At 43.3% G+C, this 20,532-nt stretch overlaps 1 protein-coding gene across 4 annotated transcripts in view; it reads right to left on the reverse strand.

Moving 5' to 3' along the window:
• Positions 1-20,532, reverse strand: part of XYLB (xylulokinase) — a 342,255-nt gene that overhangs the window by 121,147 nt on the left and 200,576 nt on the right. For all 4 annotated transcript variants that reach the window (XM_075315415.1, XM_075315413.1, XM_075315414.1 and 1 more), the window contains one exon: positions 18,823-18,919. In XM_075315415.1, coding sequence (XP_075171530.1) covers positions 18,823-18,919 — 97 coding nt within the window. The remainder of the gene's footprint in view (positions 1-18,822; positions 18,920-20,532) is intronic.

Here is a 20,532-nt window from a genome sequence, read left to right on the forward strand (position 1 = left end):
ATTTTTCTTAATATGTCAATGATTGGTTAAAGGGAACCTGTCACCAGTTTTTTGTGCTACAATCTGTGGCCACCACCAGTGAGCTCTTATATACAGCATTCTAATATCCTGTATATAAGAGCCAAGGCCGGGGGTATAACATAAAAAAAACACTTTATAATACTCACCTAGAAGGTCGCTCCGGTGCACAACGGTCGAATGGGTGGCACCGTTCTCTGGAACTGATGCCTCCCCTTTCGGCCATCTTGGTCTTCTTTATTCTGAAGCATCTACGTCATACACACGCGCCGGCATTGAGGTCTTGCGCAGACGCAATACAAAACTTTTATCTGCCCAGGAACTCAATGCCGGCACGTGTGTATGACGTAGACGCGTCATGCACCGCGGATTCAGAATAAGAAAGACCAAGATGGCCGAAAGGGTCCTGGAGAACGGCGCCACCCATCCGACCATTGTGCACCGGAGCGACCTTCTAGGCGAGTATTATAAAGTGTTTATGTTCTACACTGCGGCCTGGGCTCTTATATACATCATGTTAGAATCCTGTGTATAAGAGCCCAGTGGTGGTGGCCGCAGCTTATAGGGCAAAAAACTGGTGACAGATTCCCTTTAAGCTCTATGGGCTGGCGATAGATCTCTCCGAGAATCTGCCAGAGATATTTTTAAATGAAAGAAGTAATTACCAGTGTGAGACATGTAGTAACTGACAGTCTGTTCTCCTGATCTACATGTCTCACAATGATAACAGCTATAGTGACCCCATAAATCTTAACACCTTAACATACATTTACATATGAACAAAGAATAAGATATCAGATTGCAGATATTCAGGTGTAATTTTATTCAGCTTTCTATGACCTACATTTAGACAGCATAGGAGGGTTGATCCTATAGATAGATTCCATTTAATATCAGCATATTGTTATTTTGCTGGACTAAAACCTTGCTATTACATTTTCTGCTAAAATCTTATAAACGGAGAACTCACCTCACTCACCAATCATACCCTGGATACATGGCACATGCATATACTTTATATATACAGTCATCAACTAAAGTTTAAATCTTCAGAATATTCCTATTCCAGATTTCTGCATAAATATGACCTAAGGCAACATCAGGTATTTCACACAATTGTTCAAAATAGATAAATATAGCCAAATAATAATAATAACGATAATAATAATAATAATAATAATAACAATAATAATAATAAAGTTTATTTTTATAGCGTCAGCATATTCCGCAGCACTTTACAATCAGGTGGGGGCTTGTACAGATAAAAACAAAACAAATCCACTCACAGTTCAGCAGCTACAGTGGGATTGAGTGGAAAGCCATGACATTTATGGGATCACTGAAATTTTAAAATGATTGAATAAAGGTTTCAACGTTTTATACCTTCTTGGATATATTTTTCCATCCTGGCATTGGTGCTGAGTCCCTACCTTCCTCTCCTCCAGTAGGAATGAGGGCCCTGCTCGAAAGCTTAAAATCTCTGGGGAAATAGGGGGACACAAAAGGTAAAGCGTGCTTGTAGTATCTGGTCCGGCCATCGTTATGATAATTAATTGATTTCATATAAAGATGAATGAGCCGGTCATTAGACAGCAACTTTTTAGGTGCACTTATGTGCTATTGGTTGCATGGAGGATGTAAGGACAGAAATAGGAGGGAATTATGAAAAGCATTTAGAAGGTGGGACAGGGGAGAGTTACGTTAGTAAGTTATGATGATAAGCTTGTCTGAAGAGATGTGTTTTTAATGCACACTTAAACACTTGGGGGATGGATATTAGTCGCATTTTTTGGGGTAGTGCATTCCAGAAAACTGGCGCGGCACAAGACTTGGAGATGGAGGTGTGAGGTTCGTATTATGGAGGATGTTAGTCTAAGATCATTTGTGGAATGGAGGGGGCGGCCAGGATGATAGACAGAGATGAGGGATATAAGGTGGTGCTGAACTGGGGAGAGCTTTGTAGGTGAGAGATATAAGCTTGTATTGTATTCTGTAGCTGATAGGTAGCCATTGTAGTGACTGGCACAAAGTGGAGGCATCAGAGAAGTGGCTGGACAGGAATATGACCCTTGCTGCTGCATTCAAGATAGATTGGAAAGGAGAAAGTTTGGTAAGAGGGAGACCGATCAGTAGAGTTGCAATAGTGCAGACGAGAATGAATAAGTGCGACAGTAAGGATTTTTGCAGTTTCGAAGGTGAGAAATGGTCGGATTCTGTAGATGTTTTTAAGATGCAGGTGACATGTGCGAGTGAGTGATTGTATATGGGGGATGAAGGAAAGTTTTGAATCAAATATGACCCCAAGACAGCGAGCATGCCGCTTGGGATTAATGATTAAATCATCGAAGGTAATTGAGATGTCGGGTATAGGTTGGTTAGTAGAGGGAGGAAACACAAGAAACTCAGTTTTGGAGAGATTCAGTTTCAGATAGAGGGAGGACATGCTTTGGGAGACAGCAGACAGACAATCGCTAGTATTTCATAATAAAGCAGGGGTGCTGTTCAGAGATGATGTGTATAATTGGGTGTCATCAGCATAGAGATGGTACTGGAAACCAAATCTGCTGATGGTTTGTCAAATAGGTGCAGTGTATAGAGAGAAGAGGAGGGGACCCAAGACTGAGCCTTGAGGAACCCCGAAGGAGAGGGGGAAATGAGTGAAGTAAGAGCCGGCAAAGGAAACAGTGACGGAGCAGTCACAGATAGGAGGAGAGCCAGGCAAGAGCGGTGTCCTTGAGGCCAATAGAGCAGAGCATGGTGAGGAAGAGTTGGTGATCCATAGTGTCAAAAGCGGCTGAGAGATCTAAGAGAAACAATAGGGAATAGTGTCCATTTGATTTTGCTGTTAATAGATCATTTGAGACTTTGGTGAGGGCTGTTTCGGTGGAGTGTAAAGAGCGATCGAAAAGCGAGTTTTCAGATAGATAGCGGATTAGCCGAGAGTGGACCAAGAGTTCCAGGGGCTTAGAGATAAATGGAAGATTAGAGACCAGTCTGTAGTTAGCTGGTCGAGGGAAGATTTTTTAAATAGAAGGGTTATGATGGCATGTTTAAATGATGAAGGAAAGGTACCTGATGAAAGAGAGAGGTTAAATATTTTGGTTAGATGAGTAGTGACAGCTGTGGAGAGAGCCTGAAGATGTGAGGGAATAGGGTTACTGGTGCAGGTTGTCGGGCGAGAAGAAGCGAGGAGCTGGGTCACTTCTTCTGTGATAGGCTCGGATATTGAAAGTTAGCTTGAGGTGCGGGAGAGAAGGGGATCCAGGTTCAATGTGACGTCGTAGCTAGTCAAGCATATGTAAATACATACTGCATATTCATTGCTCCCCCCTCCCACCTCTCAGTGCTGGTAAGGCTATGTGCCCACTTTGCGTATTTGCATGCAGTTACGCTGCGTATTGCACTGCAGCATAATTGCATGCGTCCTGCATCCCCAGCACAATCTATGAAGATTGTGCAAATTCCATCCCCACGCTGCGTTTTAGAACGCAGCGTTTCGGCTGCTGCCAAGACGCTGCGTTCTAAAAAGCAACATGTCACTTCTTTTGTTCATTTTTGGTTGCAATGTCGGTCTCTCTCTCTCTCTGTCTGTCGGTCTCTGTCTCCCTGTCGGTCGGTCTCGCTCTCTGTCGGTCAGTCTTTCTCTCTCTGTCGGTCTATCCCTCTCCCCCCTCTCTCATACTCACCGATCACTGACCGAACACCGGCGCGGCGCTGCACGGCTATCACACTGCAGCGGCTTCTCCAGCTTTTGAAAATGCCGGCCGCTCATTATTTCATCTCTTATTCACTGCTTCCCCCACCCACCGGCGCCTATAATTGGTTGCAGTCAGACACCCCCCCACGCTGAGTGACAGCTGTCTCACTGCAACCAATCACAGCCACCGGTGGGTGGGCCTATGTAGTGCACTAAAATAAATAATTTTAAAAAACCGGCATGCGGTCCCCCCCCCCCCCCCCTCAGCCTAAAAATATCAGCCAGCAGCTGCCCGGAATTGCCACATCGATTAGATGCGACAGTCCCGGGACTATACCTGGCTCATCCAGAATTGCCCTGGTGCGGTGGCAATCTGGGTAATAAGGAGTTAATGGCAGCCCATAGTTGTGACTAAGTCCTATGTTAATCATTGCAGGCGTCTATGAGACACCCCCAATGAATAACCTGTAAGTCAAAGTAAATAAACACATACACCCCAAAAAATCCTTTATTTGAAATAAAAGACAATAAAACACCCTCTTTAACTATTAAAATCCCCAAACACCCCTCTAGGTCCGGCGTAATCCTCACGAGGTCCCACGACGCATCCAGCTCTGCTACATGAAGCTGACAGGAGCGGCCGTAGAACACTGCCACTCTGTCAGCTCCATGCAGCAACTGAAGTGAATCGCAATGTCAGCGGAGACGTCACTCAGGTTACCCGCAGCCACAGGTCTCGGGTGACGGACTTGAGCTGGCCGAGGGTAACCTGAGTGATGGTACTGGTGATCGCGCGACTCACTTCAGTCACTCAGGAGATGTTCGGTCACCGGTGAGTCCTTCACCTGTGATCGCAAATCAAGCCGTGGCACACAGACAAAGCCGCGCGATCACAATGAAGTCGGGTGAAGTTCATCCGAGTTCATTCTGATCGCGAAGCTCTATCTCGCAGCCAGCCATGCTCTTTTAGACAGTGCGGTCCCACTCGGCCCTGCTGCATCACCAAAGACTTGCAGCAGAGCCGAGTGGGACTGCACTGTCAAAAATGTGCGTTCTGGAAACATCCAGAACTAATGAATTCAGCAGGAATTCTGCAGTTACAATACGTCTCAGAACGCAGCTTTTTCGGCTGCCTTCTGAGACGCACATGCAGTGACTTACACGCTGCGTAATAGAACGCAACGTGGGCACATTGCCTAAATCTGAACTGAATTTGCACTACTGCCACCCATACTCCCTCCTACCTCTCAGCAGTGAAAGTGAATGCACTGGGAGGTGGAGCAGTGAATATGCAGTTTGTATTTACACAGGGGGCGGCACTAACAGTGTGAGAGCGGCAGACGCTGGTAACGAAAGTAAATAAGGTAAGGGCTTCTTGGTTACCCGAGGTTTACCGTGGTTACCAGCGTCCGCAGAAGCCGGCTCCTGCTGCCTGCACATTCAGTTGTTGCTCTCTCGCTGTCACACACAGCGATGTGTGCTTCACAGCGGGACAGCAACAACTAAAAAATGGTCCAGGACATTCAGCAACAACCAGCGACCTCACAGCAGGGGCCAGGTTGTTGCTGGATGTCACACACAACAACATCGCTAGCAACATCGCTGCTACGTCACAAAAGTCGTGCCTCAGCAGCGATGTTGCTAGCGATGTTGCTTAGTGTGACGTGGCCTTTACAAAACCATCTCTAAAGAGTTTGGACTCCACAAAAACAGACAAAGTCCAAATGATGAAAATTCAAGACTATTATTATCCTACCAAAAAGTTGTTGACCAACAAAGATCACTCAAAAGCAAGTCGTATAATAGTCTGCAAAATCACAAAGGAGCCCAAGGTAACTTTTAAGCAACTAAATGCCTCTCTCACATATTAAATAATGTTAATGTTCATGAAACCATCATCAAGAGAACACTTAAACAACAATTATGTGTATGGCAGGATTGTAAGGGGAAAGACACTGCTCTTCAAAAAGAACATTGCTGCTCCTCTACAATTTGCTAAAGATCACATGTAAAAGGCTATTGGGAGAATGCTTTGTAGACGGGTTAAACCAAAATAGAACCTTTTGGCTGAAGTGGGAAGCAAAATGTTTGGTGAAAGTAAAACATTGTATTACAGCATAAAAAACACATATCATTCGTGAAACACTGATAGCATCATGGATTTAGCCTGTTTTGCTGCATCTGGGCAGGAACGGCATGTTATCATTTATGGAATGGACCATGAATTCTGAACTATACCAGCAAATTCTAAAGTTAAAGGTCAGTGCATCTGTCCATGAGTTGAATCGAAGAGAACATGTATCATACAGCAAGAAAATGACCCAAAGCACACTAGACATTTTACAAAACAATGGCTGAAGAACAATAAAGTTTTGGAATAGCCTTTTTGACTTGAAGGGAGCAGTTTATGGGGTTAAACTCACCAGCATAATAGAGTTGAAGCTGTATTTTTTTTTTAATGGAGAAATGGGCTACAATTCCTCCAATTTGACATGCAGGAATAATCAACAATTTCTGGAAATGTTTGTTTCAATGTAGTTATTGCTGTTAGTTATTGCCACTCACTCACAGACATGCGATGTTGGATTAGTTTCCTAATTTAAAAAATGACAAATGCCAAACTTTGTGACTTATTTTATTTCATTCCCTTTAGCTACTTGTAGGAAAATCTGATGTCGTTTTAAGTAAAATGTATGCAGTAATATGTAAAATTTTGAAAGATTCACAAACTTTCAACTATCACTGTTGGATGCTTGAAAATTAACACACAAGATCCAAGTCCCACCAATGCTAATCACAAGCTAGACACATTTAATGAGGGGGACCATGGGCAGGTATACAGGATTCATAGGTGCTATGTACACTTCTATCTAAAATAGCCTTTGAAGGTTTAGCAGTGTTCACTTATTCTTTCTTTAAAGGGTTATTCATAGCTAAGATATTTATGGCATATTCGATGACCATGACAAATGTTTGATAGGTATAGGTTCCATGGCTGGAATTCCAATCTGTCTCAGGAACCGGGCATTGATGCAAGCCACCAGGAATGGACAAGTGGTGCATGTGTGTCTCTCTACATTCACCTATATGGGAGTTCCAAACATTGTTCAGTAAGCAAGCTTAATCTTCAATAAGTGGTTTGAAAGGGTTAGCTACTTTATCTTAATACATATGTTACGGACATGATACGCAGTCACTTATTACAGGTTCTCATTCTGCACATGTCAGTGCACATTTCTTCATACACTGCACAGCTCCCTTATCAAATTGACCAATAATGAAGGTGCATATGACCAGACTTGTCCATCAGTCTCCTCAAACTGAAAAACAGCTTTCCCATGTGCAGGGTTTTTCAGTGGGAGTGTAACGTCTATGTCCTGACTGGGATATGCCTTTCCCTATGGCCACCACCCTTTTATGTTCGGTTTTACAATTTGCTCAGCATTTCTCAGTGACATCATCTCCTTAGGCCTTTTAAGGCATATATAAAGCCTATATCACAACCCATACATAAAGGCAGAGAGTACAAAACAACTAAACACCAAGGAAAGAATACAAGCCTATGCCAATCACAATAAAAAATATGTATTTTATTCAATGCATTAAAAAAGGTTCAAAACATGCAAGAATCTACAATTAAGCAAACTGGATAAAGCATTTCTTGCGAAACACGCGTCAAGTGCGGTGGGACTTGCCTCTTTTTACACTGATTCTCTGCTGTTATTTTTTGGACACACTAGTGTCTGTCATCTTTTATTACTTATCCTTTTGGACATTATTATTGTGATACACTGGATTATTTTTAATATGTTTAAACCTATTATTTCTTTATTAGCACAGCATATAGATATTTTATACTTTATATTTTTTTTTTGATCAGCACTTGCCTTTCGTTATATATTCACTCTTCTATATATTACACTACAGTTCAAAGGTTTAGGGTCACTTAGATATTTCCTTATTTTGGAAAGAAAAGCACATTTTTTTTCAATGAAGCAAATTAAACAGACATACACTCTATACATTGCTAATGTGGTAAATGACTATTCTAGCTGCAAACATCTGGTTTTTAATGCAATATCTACATGGGTGTATAGAGGCCCATTTGCAACAACCACCACTCCAGTGTTCTAATGGTACAGTGTGTTTGCTAACTGTGTTAGAAGGCTAATGGATGTTTAGAAATCCCTTGTGCAAGTATGTTAGCACAGCTGAAAACAGTTTTGCTGATTAGAGAAGCTATAAAACTGACCTTCCTTTTGAGCTAGTTGAGAATCTAGAGCATTACATTTGTTGGTTCCATTAAACTCTCAAAATGTCCAGAAAAAGAGAACTTTCATGTGAAACTCAACAGTCTATTCTTGTTCTTATGCATAAAGGTTATTCCATGCGAGAAATTGCCAAGAAACTCAAGATTTCCTACAACGGTGTGTACTACTCCCTTCAGAGGAGAGCACAAACAGCCTCTAACCATAGTAGAAAGAGAAGTGGGAGGCCCCGCTGCACATCTGAGCAACAAGGCAGTACATTAGAGCCTTTAGTTTGAGAAATCGACGCCTTACAAGTCCTCAACTGGTAGCTTCATTAAATAGTACCCGCAAAATGCCAGTATCAACATCTACAGTGAAGCGGTGACTCTGGGATGCTGGCCTTCAGGGCACATTGGCAAATAAAAAGTAATATCCGAGACTGGCTAATAAAAGGAAAATATTAATATGGGCAAAAGAACACAGACATTGGACAGAGGAAGATTGGAAAAAAGTGTTATGGACAGACGAATCAATGTTTGAGGTGTTTGGTGTATGGTACGCAAAAAGTGCCCATCAAGCCAATCCAACTTGTGGGAGGGGCTTTTGGCAGCATGGGGTGAAATATCTCCAGATTACCTCATCAAATTAACAGCTAAGGTTCTGCAAAACTGTAATTGCTGCAAAGGAGCATTCTGTGACGAAAGCAAAGTTTGACTGAGAAAATTATTATTTCAAGTAAAAAATCATTATTTCTAACCTCGCCAAGCTCTGGACTATATTTTCTATTCATTATGCAACTCAATTGATAAATAAAAGTATGATTTTTCATGGAAAAAACAAAATTGTCTGGGTGACCCCAAACTTTTGAACTGTAGTGTATATTACTCCATGTGCCTTACCGGTAGAGCTTGCAAGGTGTCCCCTTTGTTTTTTTTCTTGTACTTAAAGTTTCTTGCATGTTTTGAACCTTTTTTAATTCATTGAATAAAATACATATTTTTTATTGTGATTGGCATAAGCTTGCATTCTTTCTTTGGTGTTTAGTTTTTCTTTTAAGGCATAGTTAGTAGTGATGGGCAGTCCGGCTCTTTTTGGTGATCCAGTTCCAATGGTTCCACTCACCAAAAAGAGCCGGCTCTTTCGGATCGTTCATGGATCCCTATTAAATATGTGTTCATCCCAGGTGAACACATATTTAAGCTTGTGTCAATGTCACCGAAACCCCGCCCAAACGCGTCTAAATCTCGCCCACGCCCAACAGGCCAACTTGTTAAGTGGGTGGGGGGTTTTCAGGTGGGCGGGGTTTCACCCACCAAACACCAATATTTTACACCGAGAGTCGTTAAGAGAATTTAGTGACTCTCACTAGGGATCCGGGACCTGTCAGTCACAGCAGGGAGCCTGATCTTTTTGTCGGATCGTTCGCGACCGACATATCACTAATAGTTAGACACACACACGACCATGTCTTAGTACTGACTCATGTGTTTAGTTGTAGTTTGAAGGGATTCACCATCCGTTGACATTGTGCATTTATCTTTGCAAAAGTTCAATGATTTCTTCAGGATCTTAGACCTGGTTAACTCAGTTGGAGTAAGCATCATAAACTGTTATTAGACTCTGTTCATATTGTGCATTCATCCTAGTGTGACACGATGGCAAAACCAGGTAGTCACAAATAGGCCCCTGCATAACACCTTCCTTCACTAGGAAACACACAGCCAACCATGAAACCCTAGTCACCCCCCTTAGGGACAGACAGACACACCAGTGGGCGTGACCAGGTGGTTGGGACACACCCATCTAGGGGTCTAGACAGCCAGGGGAAGGAAAAGGAGTAGATTAGCTTTAGAGAGGAGTGTGAGTGGAGGTCAGGCCTGTGTGTCAGGACCGAAGCAAACTGACAGGTACCAGGGTAGGAGCCCTGGTGCCTTGGCTAGGAGGCAGACTGTGGTCTCCGTCAGCAGGAGACGGGAAGACGGCTCGGTGGAGCCGAGGTGGACCGGGCTAGGGTTGTAACCCACTGGTACCGACATGGGGTACCGACACGGAAACCGTAGCACAAAGGGGGGTACTCGGACCCTGAAGCCAGGAGCCAGAAACAAGTGGAACTGGTAAATTAACTAATTGAGGCCAGGACTAGAGGTCCTGTCCCACCCAAAGTCCCTCACAGAAGACAACAGCCCACCGATTAAGGTTAAGAGGTCACCGCCAAGGCCCATAGATCCCACGGGCCAGCGTCTGCAGGCACGGCTCCTTAGGCCACATCTAGCCGGGAGCGGACTCCTACGTTTCATACTGGGAAGTCTTTTCTACTTAAACAGTGCAGGAAAAGGATAGAGACCACCAGCCGGGTGGGGGATCCCGAACACAACCGGCAGCGGCACCGGCCACCACCACCTTGGTTTACCAGAGACTTGTGTGTTTTAATAAGAGTGAGTACACCAGCACCCCCTGCGGTCGTCATCTCCCCTGCACCAGAGTCACCGGATCCTGGGGCCACCATCCCTGCCCACGGAGGGGTTAACAACTTGCTGCACAACATCTCCCCCGGGTGCCCCGTAACAGCAGCGGTGGTGTCCCACCTCACCACACACCGTGGGTGGCATCACGAACTTACTACGGCCTAGCCCGTACATCTACGTCCCCCATTTTATTTGGCGTGTCCGTGAGACCCCCGGGTCCGGAGACCCTCGAGCCACCTCCCCTGAAGGTCTGGGCCCGAGCAGCGACCGGCTGCTGGCACGGGGGCTGCACACTTGCATAACTCCTGTGGTTTCTCTACTGTACTCTGTGTACTGCTTTAGACTTGTCATTTCCCTCTTCGTCTGCCCTTTGGGTTCTCTGGCTTCGAGCTGTTCCACGTACCTTCCAGCATTCTGCGCCAGCACCCTGGGTCCGTGTATTTACATCACCAAGTATGCCTAACATTGAGGAGACTGATGGACAAGTCTGGTCATATGTCATCTAGTGGACAAGGAAGAAGAAGTGCAGTCTGTGAAGAAGGCTTTACTAACAAGTAGAGGAAAATAATCTGTGATACTTATATAATAGTAAGTGCCATAAATTTATACCCCCAATACGTTAGATTTGGGGGATTTTAGATAGCAAAGACTTCTCTTATTTTCCTATCTAACCCTTTAAACAGTGTTCACACTTTAGGATCACAAATGTTATGGTGATAAACTAACATGTCATTTTTTTGTGCATCAGTTAGATAACATTTGCAGAAATGCTGACGTGTATAAGACTATCTCTTCATGTGTAAAGGCCACTTCCTAGGCTATACTCTTTACCCAAATAATGTAAGCTGCAAACGCGCTGTTTTCAAAATGCTTAACTTGCAACATGTCCACAGTTTATCACCATTAATTTGCTGTGCAGTATGTGCTGATGCCATTTTTAATCTTACAGTGCTTCATTGATGATAAATGTCTCCACAATGTCACTAAAATATATATATATGTCAAGGCTGCTATTGCCAAACATTTGGCCTCACGTATAAATGTGATCATTAGGTGTTGGAGAAGTAAAAATATAAAGCATAGTTTGCTATTCCAAAATGTAAATGCTTGTTACACTAGAAAATATTGCTGAGAGTATATCGCCCTCTTCTGCCATATGTGTAGAAGGAGCCTTGAATGTAGGTGAATACCAGAATTCCCATGATCATTACTTTAATAGATTAGGCTAACGTTGTGCATATGGCTTCGGGTTAGGGTTTGTAACATCGAACAAACAAAAAGGGAAAGGATCCAGCACTGAAAATTAACTCATGTAATGCATATTAAAAATACAAACTGTGAACGTAGAGGACAGACGAAAAACACCAGGATCTGGTTCCAGCTGTTTTTTGTTAGTCTCCTCCATGTTCACAGTTTGCATTTTTAATATGCATTACAGGAGTTAATTTTCAATGCTGGATCCTTTCCCTTTTTGTTTTTTCCCTGTTGGGGTATTTTTCTGATCCGTGCACGTCTTGCAGGTGAGCTGTTTTTTTTCTTTTAGCTTAACAAGCAAGCAAGGTGCAGCTGATGAAAAAGGTCCTTCTGAATGAGTCTAACTTTTCGGCATCTTATTATAAATTCATTGTTTATTGCTTATTATTATGGTTATTGTTAAAGGGAACCGTCACCACATTTGGCAACTATAAGGTGCGGCCACCACCAGTGTGCTCTTATACACAGCATTCTAGAGTATTGTATATAAGAGAAATAAAAATTACTTTTATTATACTGACCTAGCGGGCTGTCCGGTCTGATTGGTGTCGCTGTTCTCCTGTCCGGCATCTCTTCTCTGTGGAGATCGCCATCCTCCTTCTACCCAGCCCAGTATGGATGACATGTCCACTCCTAAGTCATCCACAAAGGCTGGCCTTGCGGACCTGCGCAGGTGCACTTTTATCTGGCCAGCTGAGGGCAGAACAAAGTACTGTAATGCGCAGGCGTGTGGAAAGGTTAAAGACAAACCGCACATTCGCATTACAGTACTTTGATCTGCCCGGAGTAGGGCAAATCAAAGTGTTCCTGTGCAGGACCACAATGCCAGCCTTTGTGGATGACGTAGGACACGTCATCCATACTGGCCTGGGTAGAAGGAGGATGGCAATTGCTGCAGAGAGGAGGCGCCGGACCGGTGAGCAGCGACACCCATCGGACCGGACCATCCCATCCCCATAGGTGAGCATCATAAAATGATTTTTCCTTTCTACAGCGCGGCCTGGGCTCTTATATACAATATTCTAGAATGCTGTATATATAAAGGGCTCACTGGTGGTGGCCGCAGTTTATAGTCGCCAAATCTGGTGACAGGTTCCTTTTAAGGGCCAAGCAGTTTCTGCAAAACCATACAGCCACAAAGGGTTATTTTTCACATCATAAATGGCTAACATTTCAGTGTTTCTAAGAAAAACAAGCAAATATGCAATCTACTTGTAATTAAAATAATTTAAAGTTATTGTTTACTACTTGTTAGCTAGGTGACCAGCAGCTGTCTATCAACAGTGATCAGTCAAGGCAAGGAGCTTTCAATGGCGTAGGCTTCAAGGCAAAGTGCTTTCACTGATAAGATTGGTCCATTGTCAATCAAGCAGGAAGCCGGAAGATCAGGGAGTGGTGTGCTCCTATAGAATATGGTGAGAAAGACTCTTTAAAAAATATTGTGTCCTAGTCACTTGTGGGCCATTTTGCTTTTATTTTATTTTTAAATCTGCCATACAGTTCCACAGATATCAAACTTTTTATTTAGCGCTGCCAATATGCAAATATTTACGGTCTTTTCCGAGAGGGTGCTGCTCACATGATAATTATTAGGAACAGCCTTAGGAGACGCCTCCAGAAAATCCTATGAGCAATGCCTGCTTGGTAGAACAGGTTTTGGTGCACACCTAAGATAGGCAGGTAATGCCAAAAGTTATGTGTCACCCTGTGCTTGCCCTTAAACCACAGGTACCTATAAGGGTTAGGAGGTGTGGCCCGCCAATGTTCCCCTGTCTCCTAGCCAGACCCTAGGACTAAATCCCACTACCCACCAATCCACATAGGGAAAAACAAAAATAAACAAAAGCGGAAAAAATAACTTATATTGAGAGGGAATCTTCAGAATATACAGCAACAGTAGTCTGAAGCCATATGCACTCTCGAGCAAGCAACTTCTACAAGTGAAGAGTATAAACCGCACTGGGGGAGTAAGAGGCCCCATGTTATAAAGGCCCTTATTACCAGCTGGAGGAAAGGCTCCTCCAACCTGGCAAGGAAACAGAAAAAAAAAAATAAAAAAATCAAGCCCTTAAAAAGGGACAGCGTCCATTAATGTCTAGACGATCACCGGGCCCTTCTGCACCTGGTCCCAGCAGCAGCACCTGAAGGTCCAGACACATCCGTGACATTATGTCTGACAAAGCATTTGTTTATTCACTTTCACTACGGCACTAAAATGCGTTGTACATACAAAACCTTATTATCATTGTTGAAGAATCTATCTACTTGCAGCAGCGCAGCCCACTAGCACATTTTCATCCAACTAGATCCAATATTTTCTGGAGGGTTCATCCACCAGCTACGGGGCAGCAGCTGTTATTCCTCACACCTACATAGTAGTTGTGCCTGTCAGCTCTCTACCATGTGAGCGTTAACCGGCACTCACCCACTCTCCCTCCGTAGGGTATCACACTATTCTGCGCTGTTACCCACATCTAAATTTCTTCAAAAAGCAAAGTAACTACATTTGCCTCATTAAAGTCAACGTCCCTGTCAACAGATACACTCGAATCATGTTTGTCAGGGCTTCAAACATAAGCTGCAACAGAACCACTGACGTACTAAAACATACTGTGAACACAGCCTAATCCAGTACAAAAGAGCTGTGCTTTATTGTTCTTTCCAACATATACTTTTTGTGTTTTTTCAAAATATATCCACAGCTCCCTATCCAATTTTGTTTTATTGAGTCCATGAGGATCAAGATAGAAATCAGAAACTTTAAAACTGCACAAACTTTCTGCCTTATGAAGAAACAATGTACTTACAATCCCTACAGCAATGTATCAGACGTAGGCAGGGAGCAGCCACTGTTCTCATAAAAAGATGAAGATTGATTTCCCATCTTTTCCAAAGGATGTTACTGAACAATTACCTGAATTACAGTTTAGGTGGACATCACAAATGCTTCTAGGTTTAAAATAAGCCAAATCTGGAGCTTGTACATTTTTTCATTAACTTTTAATCAGAGATGAGAGGATCGATCTGCAGAGGATTAAGTTTGAGTTGAATATCCTGAAATCAATGATCACGCAAATTTCAAACACTTTGATCTTCGATTTGCGTTTCATCCCTCAAAAAAAAAAACATGCCCCTTACCAGCATCGGAGAGTGGGTTTGTGTGTTTTTGCATCACTGCACAGGCTCCCCATGATGCCCTGCAGCAATGACATCCAGCGGATTATTATGCATAGAAGAGTGGGGGTCAGCACCTGGGCCATCACAGATCAGTGGTTCCCAGTAGAGCACACTTTGTTTTCCATCTCCAGAGTCACTGGGTAAGGCTAGTCTCTCTCATGAAGTGAATACGATCTTATTTTTAGCGGGGTCCTCCATCTCCTTCCTGTAGAGTGTAAGCTCAGTGTCCTCTCTCTGCTGTAGAGTGTAAGCTCTTATGGTCAGCAGGGTCCTCTTTCTTCTATAGAGTGTAAATGGTTATGGTAAGCGGAGTACTCTCTCTATACTGTAGAATGTAAGCACTTATGGTAAGTGGGGTCCTCTCTCTCTATTGTGTACAGTGTAAGCTCAGTGTCCTCTCTCTCCTGTAGAGTGTAAGTTCTTTTAGTCAGCGGGGTCCTCTTTCTTTATTCTGTTGACTGTAAGATCTTATGGTCAGAAGGGTCCTCTCTCTCCTGTAGAGTGTAAGCACTTATGATAAGTGGGGTCCTCTCTCTCTTACCTGTAGAGTTTAAACTCAGGGACCTCTCTCTCCTGTAGAGTGTAAGCTTTTATGGCCAGCGGAGTCCTCTCTATTTATTCTGTTGACTGTAAGTTCTTATGGTAAGTGGGGTCCTCTCTCTTTATTCTGTTGACTGTAAGTTATTATACACAGCAGGGTCCTTGCTCTCCTGTAGAGTGCAAGCTGGTAAGTGGGGTCCTCTCTCTCTATCCTGTAGAGTGTAAGCTCAGGGTCCTCTCTCTTCTGTAAAGTATAAGCTTTTATTGCCAGAAGGGTCCTCGCTCTTACCCGCAGAGTGTAAGCTCTAGTAGGTCCTCTCTCATTCTCTCCCCCACATGGAGTTTCCGAGCAAATACAAGCCTTACAGTATTGAGATTCGCGTAAATTAATAGCAAATCGATTTAGTGAAAATTTGGATAAGCATGTAAATTCGAATTTCAAGAGATCCACTCTTCCCTACTTTGAATTATCTCAGTTCACACGTATAGCCCTGAAGTGTATAAGCCAGAGTTTTATTTATTGGCTTTTACCTTCCTTTTATTTGTTTCCCTAATTTGTAACCTGGGCGTTTTCAATACTTTTACAAAAATGTATGTTGACTCACGAGAAAAAGATACTCATTTAGTATATTTAGGCACATTGTAAGCTTTAAACAACTCTGATACATACTTCACTACATGTTACAAGGGTATATAGAAAGAAGGTGCATCACAAACACTGTACAAATGCAGCCGAAAATGAAAAAATGCCTTCTACCTCTGATCATGAGAGGTTGGAGATATAAAAGACCTAAATCCATCGGGGTGTAAGTATTATTACAGAACTGGAATGAGACCTGTTGATGACATTTTCTCCAACCTAAGCCCTATGATATACCTCCCTAGTGACTGGGAAAACACAGAGGGTACAGTAGGGAGTGTACTCAAAGCAAGATACAGTATTTTTTACATGCATGTGATTTAGAAGTAAAACTGCTCTTTCAGGGGACTTTATAAAATTAGTAGTCATGTGTGATCATAAGAAATATGAAGATTTTTGGTACTCACTGTAAAATCACTTCCTCATAGTCTTCATTGGGGGGACACAAGAACTATGGGTAAGTCTGCTGCCACCTGGAGGCTGACACTAACAATACATCGTAACAAAAAAAGTTGGCTTCTCCCCAGCAGACTATACGAGGCCTCCTCATTCTGTTTTCGCTTGGTGTCAGTTGGAGGCAGACATGGGTCTGAGTCTCAGACAAGTCTTAAGGTGGCTTTACACGCAACGACATCGCTAACGAGATGTCGTTGGGGGTCATGGAATTCGTGACGCACACCCGGCCTCGTTAGCGACGTCGTTTCGTGTGAAACGTACAAACGACCACTAATGATTAAAATTACTCACCTAATCGTTGACACGTCATTCTAATCCCAAATATCGTTGCTGTTGCAGGACGCAGGTTATTCGTCGTTCCTGAGGCAACACACATCGCTATATGTGTCACCCCAGGAATGATGAACAACACCGTACCTGCGTCCTCCGGAAACGAGGTGGGCGTCACTTTCTTTCGGCTGCTCTCCGCCCCTCCGCTTCTATTGGACGGCTGCCGTGTGACGTCGCTGTGACACCGCACGAACCGCCCCCTTAGAAAAAAGGCTGTTCGCCGGCCACAGCGACGTCGCTAGGCAGGTAAGTACATGGGACAGGTCCTAGTGATGTTGTGCGCCAAGGGCAGCGATTTCCCCGTGACGCACAACCGAACGGGGCGGGTGCTTTCAACAGCGACATCGCTAGCTATGTGGCTGCATGTAAAGCAGCCTTTAGCCTTGGTAAGTTAGGTACTAATTTTTCTCTTTTGTATTTTCAATTGTTTGGAGCGTTAACAGAGTGTAAATGAGCATTCTGTTTCACCCCATGTAGTGAGTACAGCCTGAACTGTTCAGCCTGTATGCGCTCTCGTCAGTATGGTAGGACCGCATATTTTGATGTATGGGAATCATACTGGATTTTCAAATTAGCTGCTAGATCTGCTCTAGGATTTAATATTAGACAGGATCTTATCCTACAATATACGTAATGTCAAACTCATTCAGTATGACCTTTCATATGAAATACCATAAATACAATATTTTTTTTTCCTTTCGTTTCATTTTATTGTACAATATATTTAAAGACATACCATATGTTTACCTGTTTGTGCACTTTGGTATAATGGCATATTCATGCTATTTTTTTTTAACAATGTCTAAGCAGTGAGAGTTAACAATTACACCTATTGCCAGTGACTGGCCATGAATGCTATTTAATGGTGCTTTAATGACATGCAACTATGATTAAGGATTATAGCTGAAATGCATACGTCCATTACCATCACTTGTCGTTTGTCTTTTTACAATTATTTTAATCTTTATAATAAATGTGACGTTTTTCTAATCAATGCTGGAGCAACTTTCTTTGCCATTTTCTGCATTGGCATATACAGCTCCTTACCAGAGCCACTCCATGCGAAGAGCCACCATTCTCTAAAATAAGTGTCATAATGAGGTGAGCAGACTCTCCCCTCTCCCGTTTTCCTCATTAATTATTAGAAGGGGGATATTATTACAGGAAAGGGCCCAGGATGGGGGGGGGTTTATTACAGGAAGGGGCCAGGATGGGGGGGACATTATTACAGGAAGGGGCCAGGATGAGGGACATTATTACAGGAAAGGGTGAGGATGAAGAACTTTATTACAGGAAAGGGTGAGGATGAAGAAGGTTATTACAGGAAGGGGCCCAGGGTGAGGGACGTCATTACATGAAGGGACCATGACAAAGCATTATTACATTACATTATTACAGGATGAGTGATATTATTATTGGAAAAGGCCATGAATAAGTAATATTTTTATATGAAGGGACTCAGGACAGAGGGATTATTACAACTAGCGGTCAGAACGAGGGATATTTATATAGGAAGGGGCTTAAGATGGGGTACATTATTACCAGAAGGGGCGATGATGAGGGGCATTATTACAGGAAGGGACAAAGGTGCCAGGAGTATTGACATTATTACAGGATAAAGTACATTATTAAAGGAGACTGTACATCTGACCAATGTGCTGTGAGGGCCCTGGTTCAAATTTTGCATTGCGGCCCAAAGTAGTAAAGTAGCTATGCCACTGGGGGTCAAGGATGTCTGGTCCAGATACATCTGTCAGTTCGCATCACCAAGAAGCAGATATGCGTGGATGTGACGCCCAAACCACCCAATTTGACCATGAGAAAAGCCAGATAACTCATTTAAATGCACAAAATATAAAAAGTTTTGAATCTCTACCTACAAAACAATAAATAAATCTGCTCAGCTCTTCTTTTTCTATATAATGCAGCCCACAGATAGGACTATCGTCCTGTGTGTGCAATATGACGGGTGAAAAATACAAAAGTTGAACTTACATATCTTATAACCAAGTCTTTCCGCATAGATCCGCTTAGCCATAAACTGTCCCTCAATTAGCGCTCGGATTTCAACATCTTTTGGGAATTCTGATACCTAACAATATAAGATGTAAGAGTCATAAAAGTTTTAACATTTTAGCATCCATAGTTGGAAAAGACTGTAGAAAGTCGTGACAGATGTCTAATGGCAAGCTTCCGCCAGCGCAGGGTATCGAGTTGCCATGATGTTTTGTTTGATTTGGATCTCGTTCTCCTGTTACAGTCTTTGTACGGTAGCTAATGTAGTGATGGTTATTTACACCACACAGGAGCGGTATCAGCTGTTGGATGAAGAAAAAAGATAAATCTAAACAAACAAAAAAAAAAAAGATTTTCATCCCGTTTAAAACAGGCCGGTAAACACCCAGTGAATGAGCAGGCTTGGTCATCGAGTGTGAAGATATTTAAGCCAAAAATGATAGGTACCAGTGGCACATTGCTCTATGAAAACAGAAATGTGTTGCTGATAACATGATAGCCTGTGCACACAGAACAATCATATTAAGGCCTCTTTCACACATCAGTTTTTTTGCCATCAGGCACAATCCGGCAAATTGCGGATAAAACGGATCAGATCCGTTTTTTCCTCATAGACTTGTATTAGTGCCAGATTGTGCCACATGGCCTCGCGTTTCATCCGGTGCGCCAGATACAGCAAAAATTGTCTGTGCGGCCGCTGGAAGCAACGGTTTTTGGGACCGGAGAAAAAAACGGAAGGCAACAGATCTGGCGCCGTCCGTCTTTTTTTTACAATGGAAGCCTATTGGTGCCGGATCCGTCGTCATCCGTCAATTGACAATCACTTCTGGTCAAAAAAAAAAAAAGCTCTCTCTCTCTGTTTGTCTGTCGGTCGATCTCTCTGTCGATGTCGGTCGGTCTCTCTCTCTCTCCACCTCTCTCATACTCACCGATCACAGGCACGGCAGTCACACTGCTCCGGCGGCTTCTCCTGCTCTTGAAAATGCCGGCCGCTCATTAATCCCTCTCGTATTCATTGCTTCCCCCACCCACCGGTGCCTATAATTGGTTGCAGTCAGACGAGCCCCCAGCAGACGAGCTGTCTCACTGCAACCAATCACAGCCGCCGGTGGGCGGGTCTATATCTTGCAGTAAAATTAATTTAAAAAAAAAAAAAAAAAAAGGCATGCAGCCCCCCCCGCCCCCAATTTTGATACCAGCCAAGGCAAAGCTACACGGCTGAGGGCTGGTATTCTCCGGATAGGGAACCCCATGTTATGGGGAGCCCTCCAGCCTAAAAAAATCAGCCAGCAACTTCCCGGAAATGCCACATCCATTAGATGCGACAGTCCCGAGACTCTACCCAGCTCATCCTGATTACCCTGATCGGGGTAATAAGGAGTTAATGGCAGCCCATATCTGCCACTAAGTCCTAGCTTAGTGATGGCAGGCGTCTATGAGACACCCCCATCACTAAACTGTACTGAAAGTAAATAAACACAAACACCGAAAAATCCTTTATTTGAAATACAGTAATCTGCAATGCATCCGTTGCATCAGGCACAAACCGGATTGTGTGTGCCTGATGGCAAAAAACTGATGTGTGACAGTAGCCTAACAATCGTTCTGAGTGCATGGCATTCTGGTCGGCCTGCCTACACAAACCAGTAAATGACCGCCAAACAACTTATATAGCCAAATGGCAATTGT

Source organism: Anomaloglossus baeobatrachus, chromosome 6 (genome assembly GCF_048569485.1).
Source record: "Anomaloglossus baeobatrachus isolate aAnoBae1 chromosome 6, aAnoBae1.hap1, whole genome shotgun sequence".
In the NCBI taxonomy this organism is placed as follows: Eukaryota; Metazoa; Chordata; class Amphibia; order Anura; family Aromobatidae; genus Anomaloglossus; species Anomaloglossus baeobatrachus.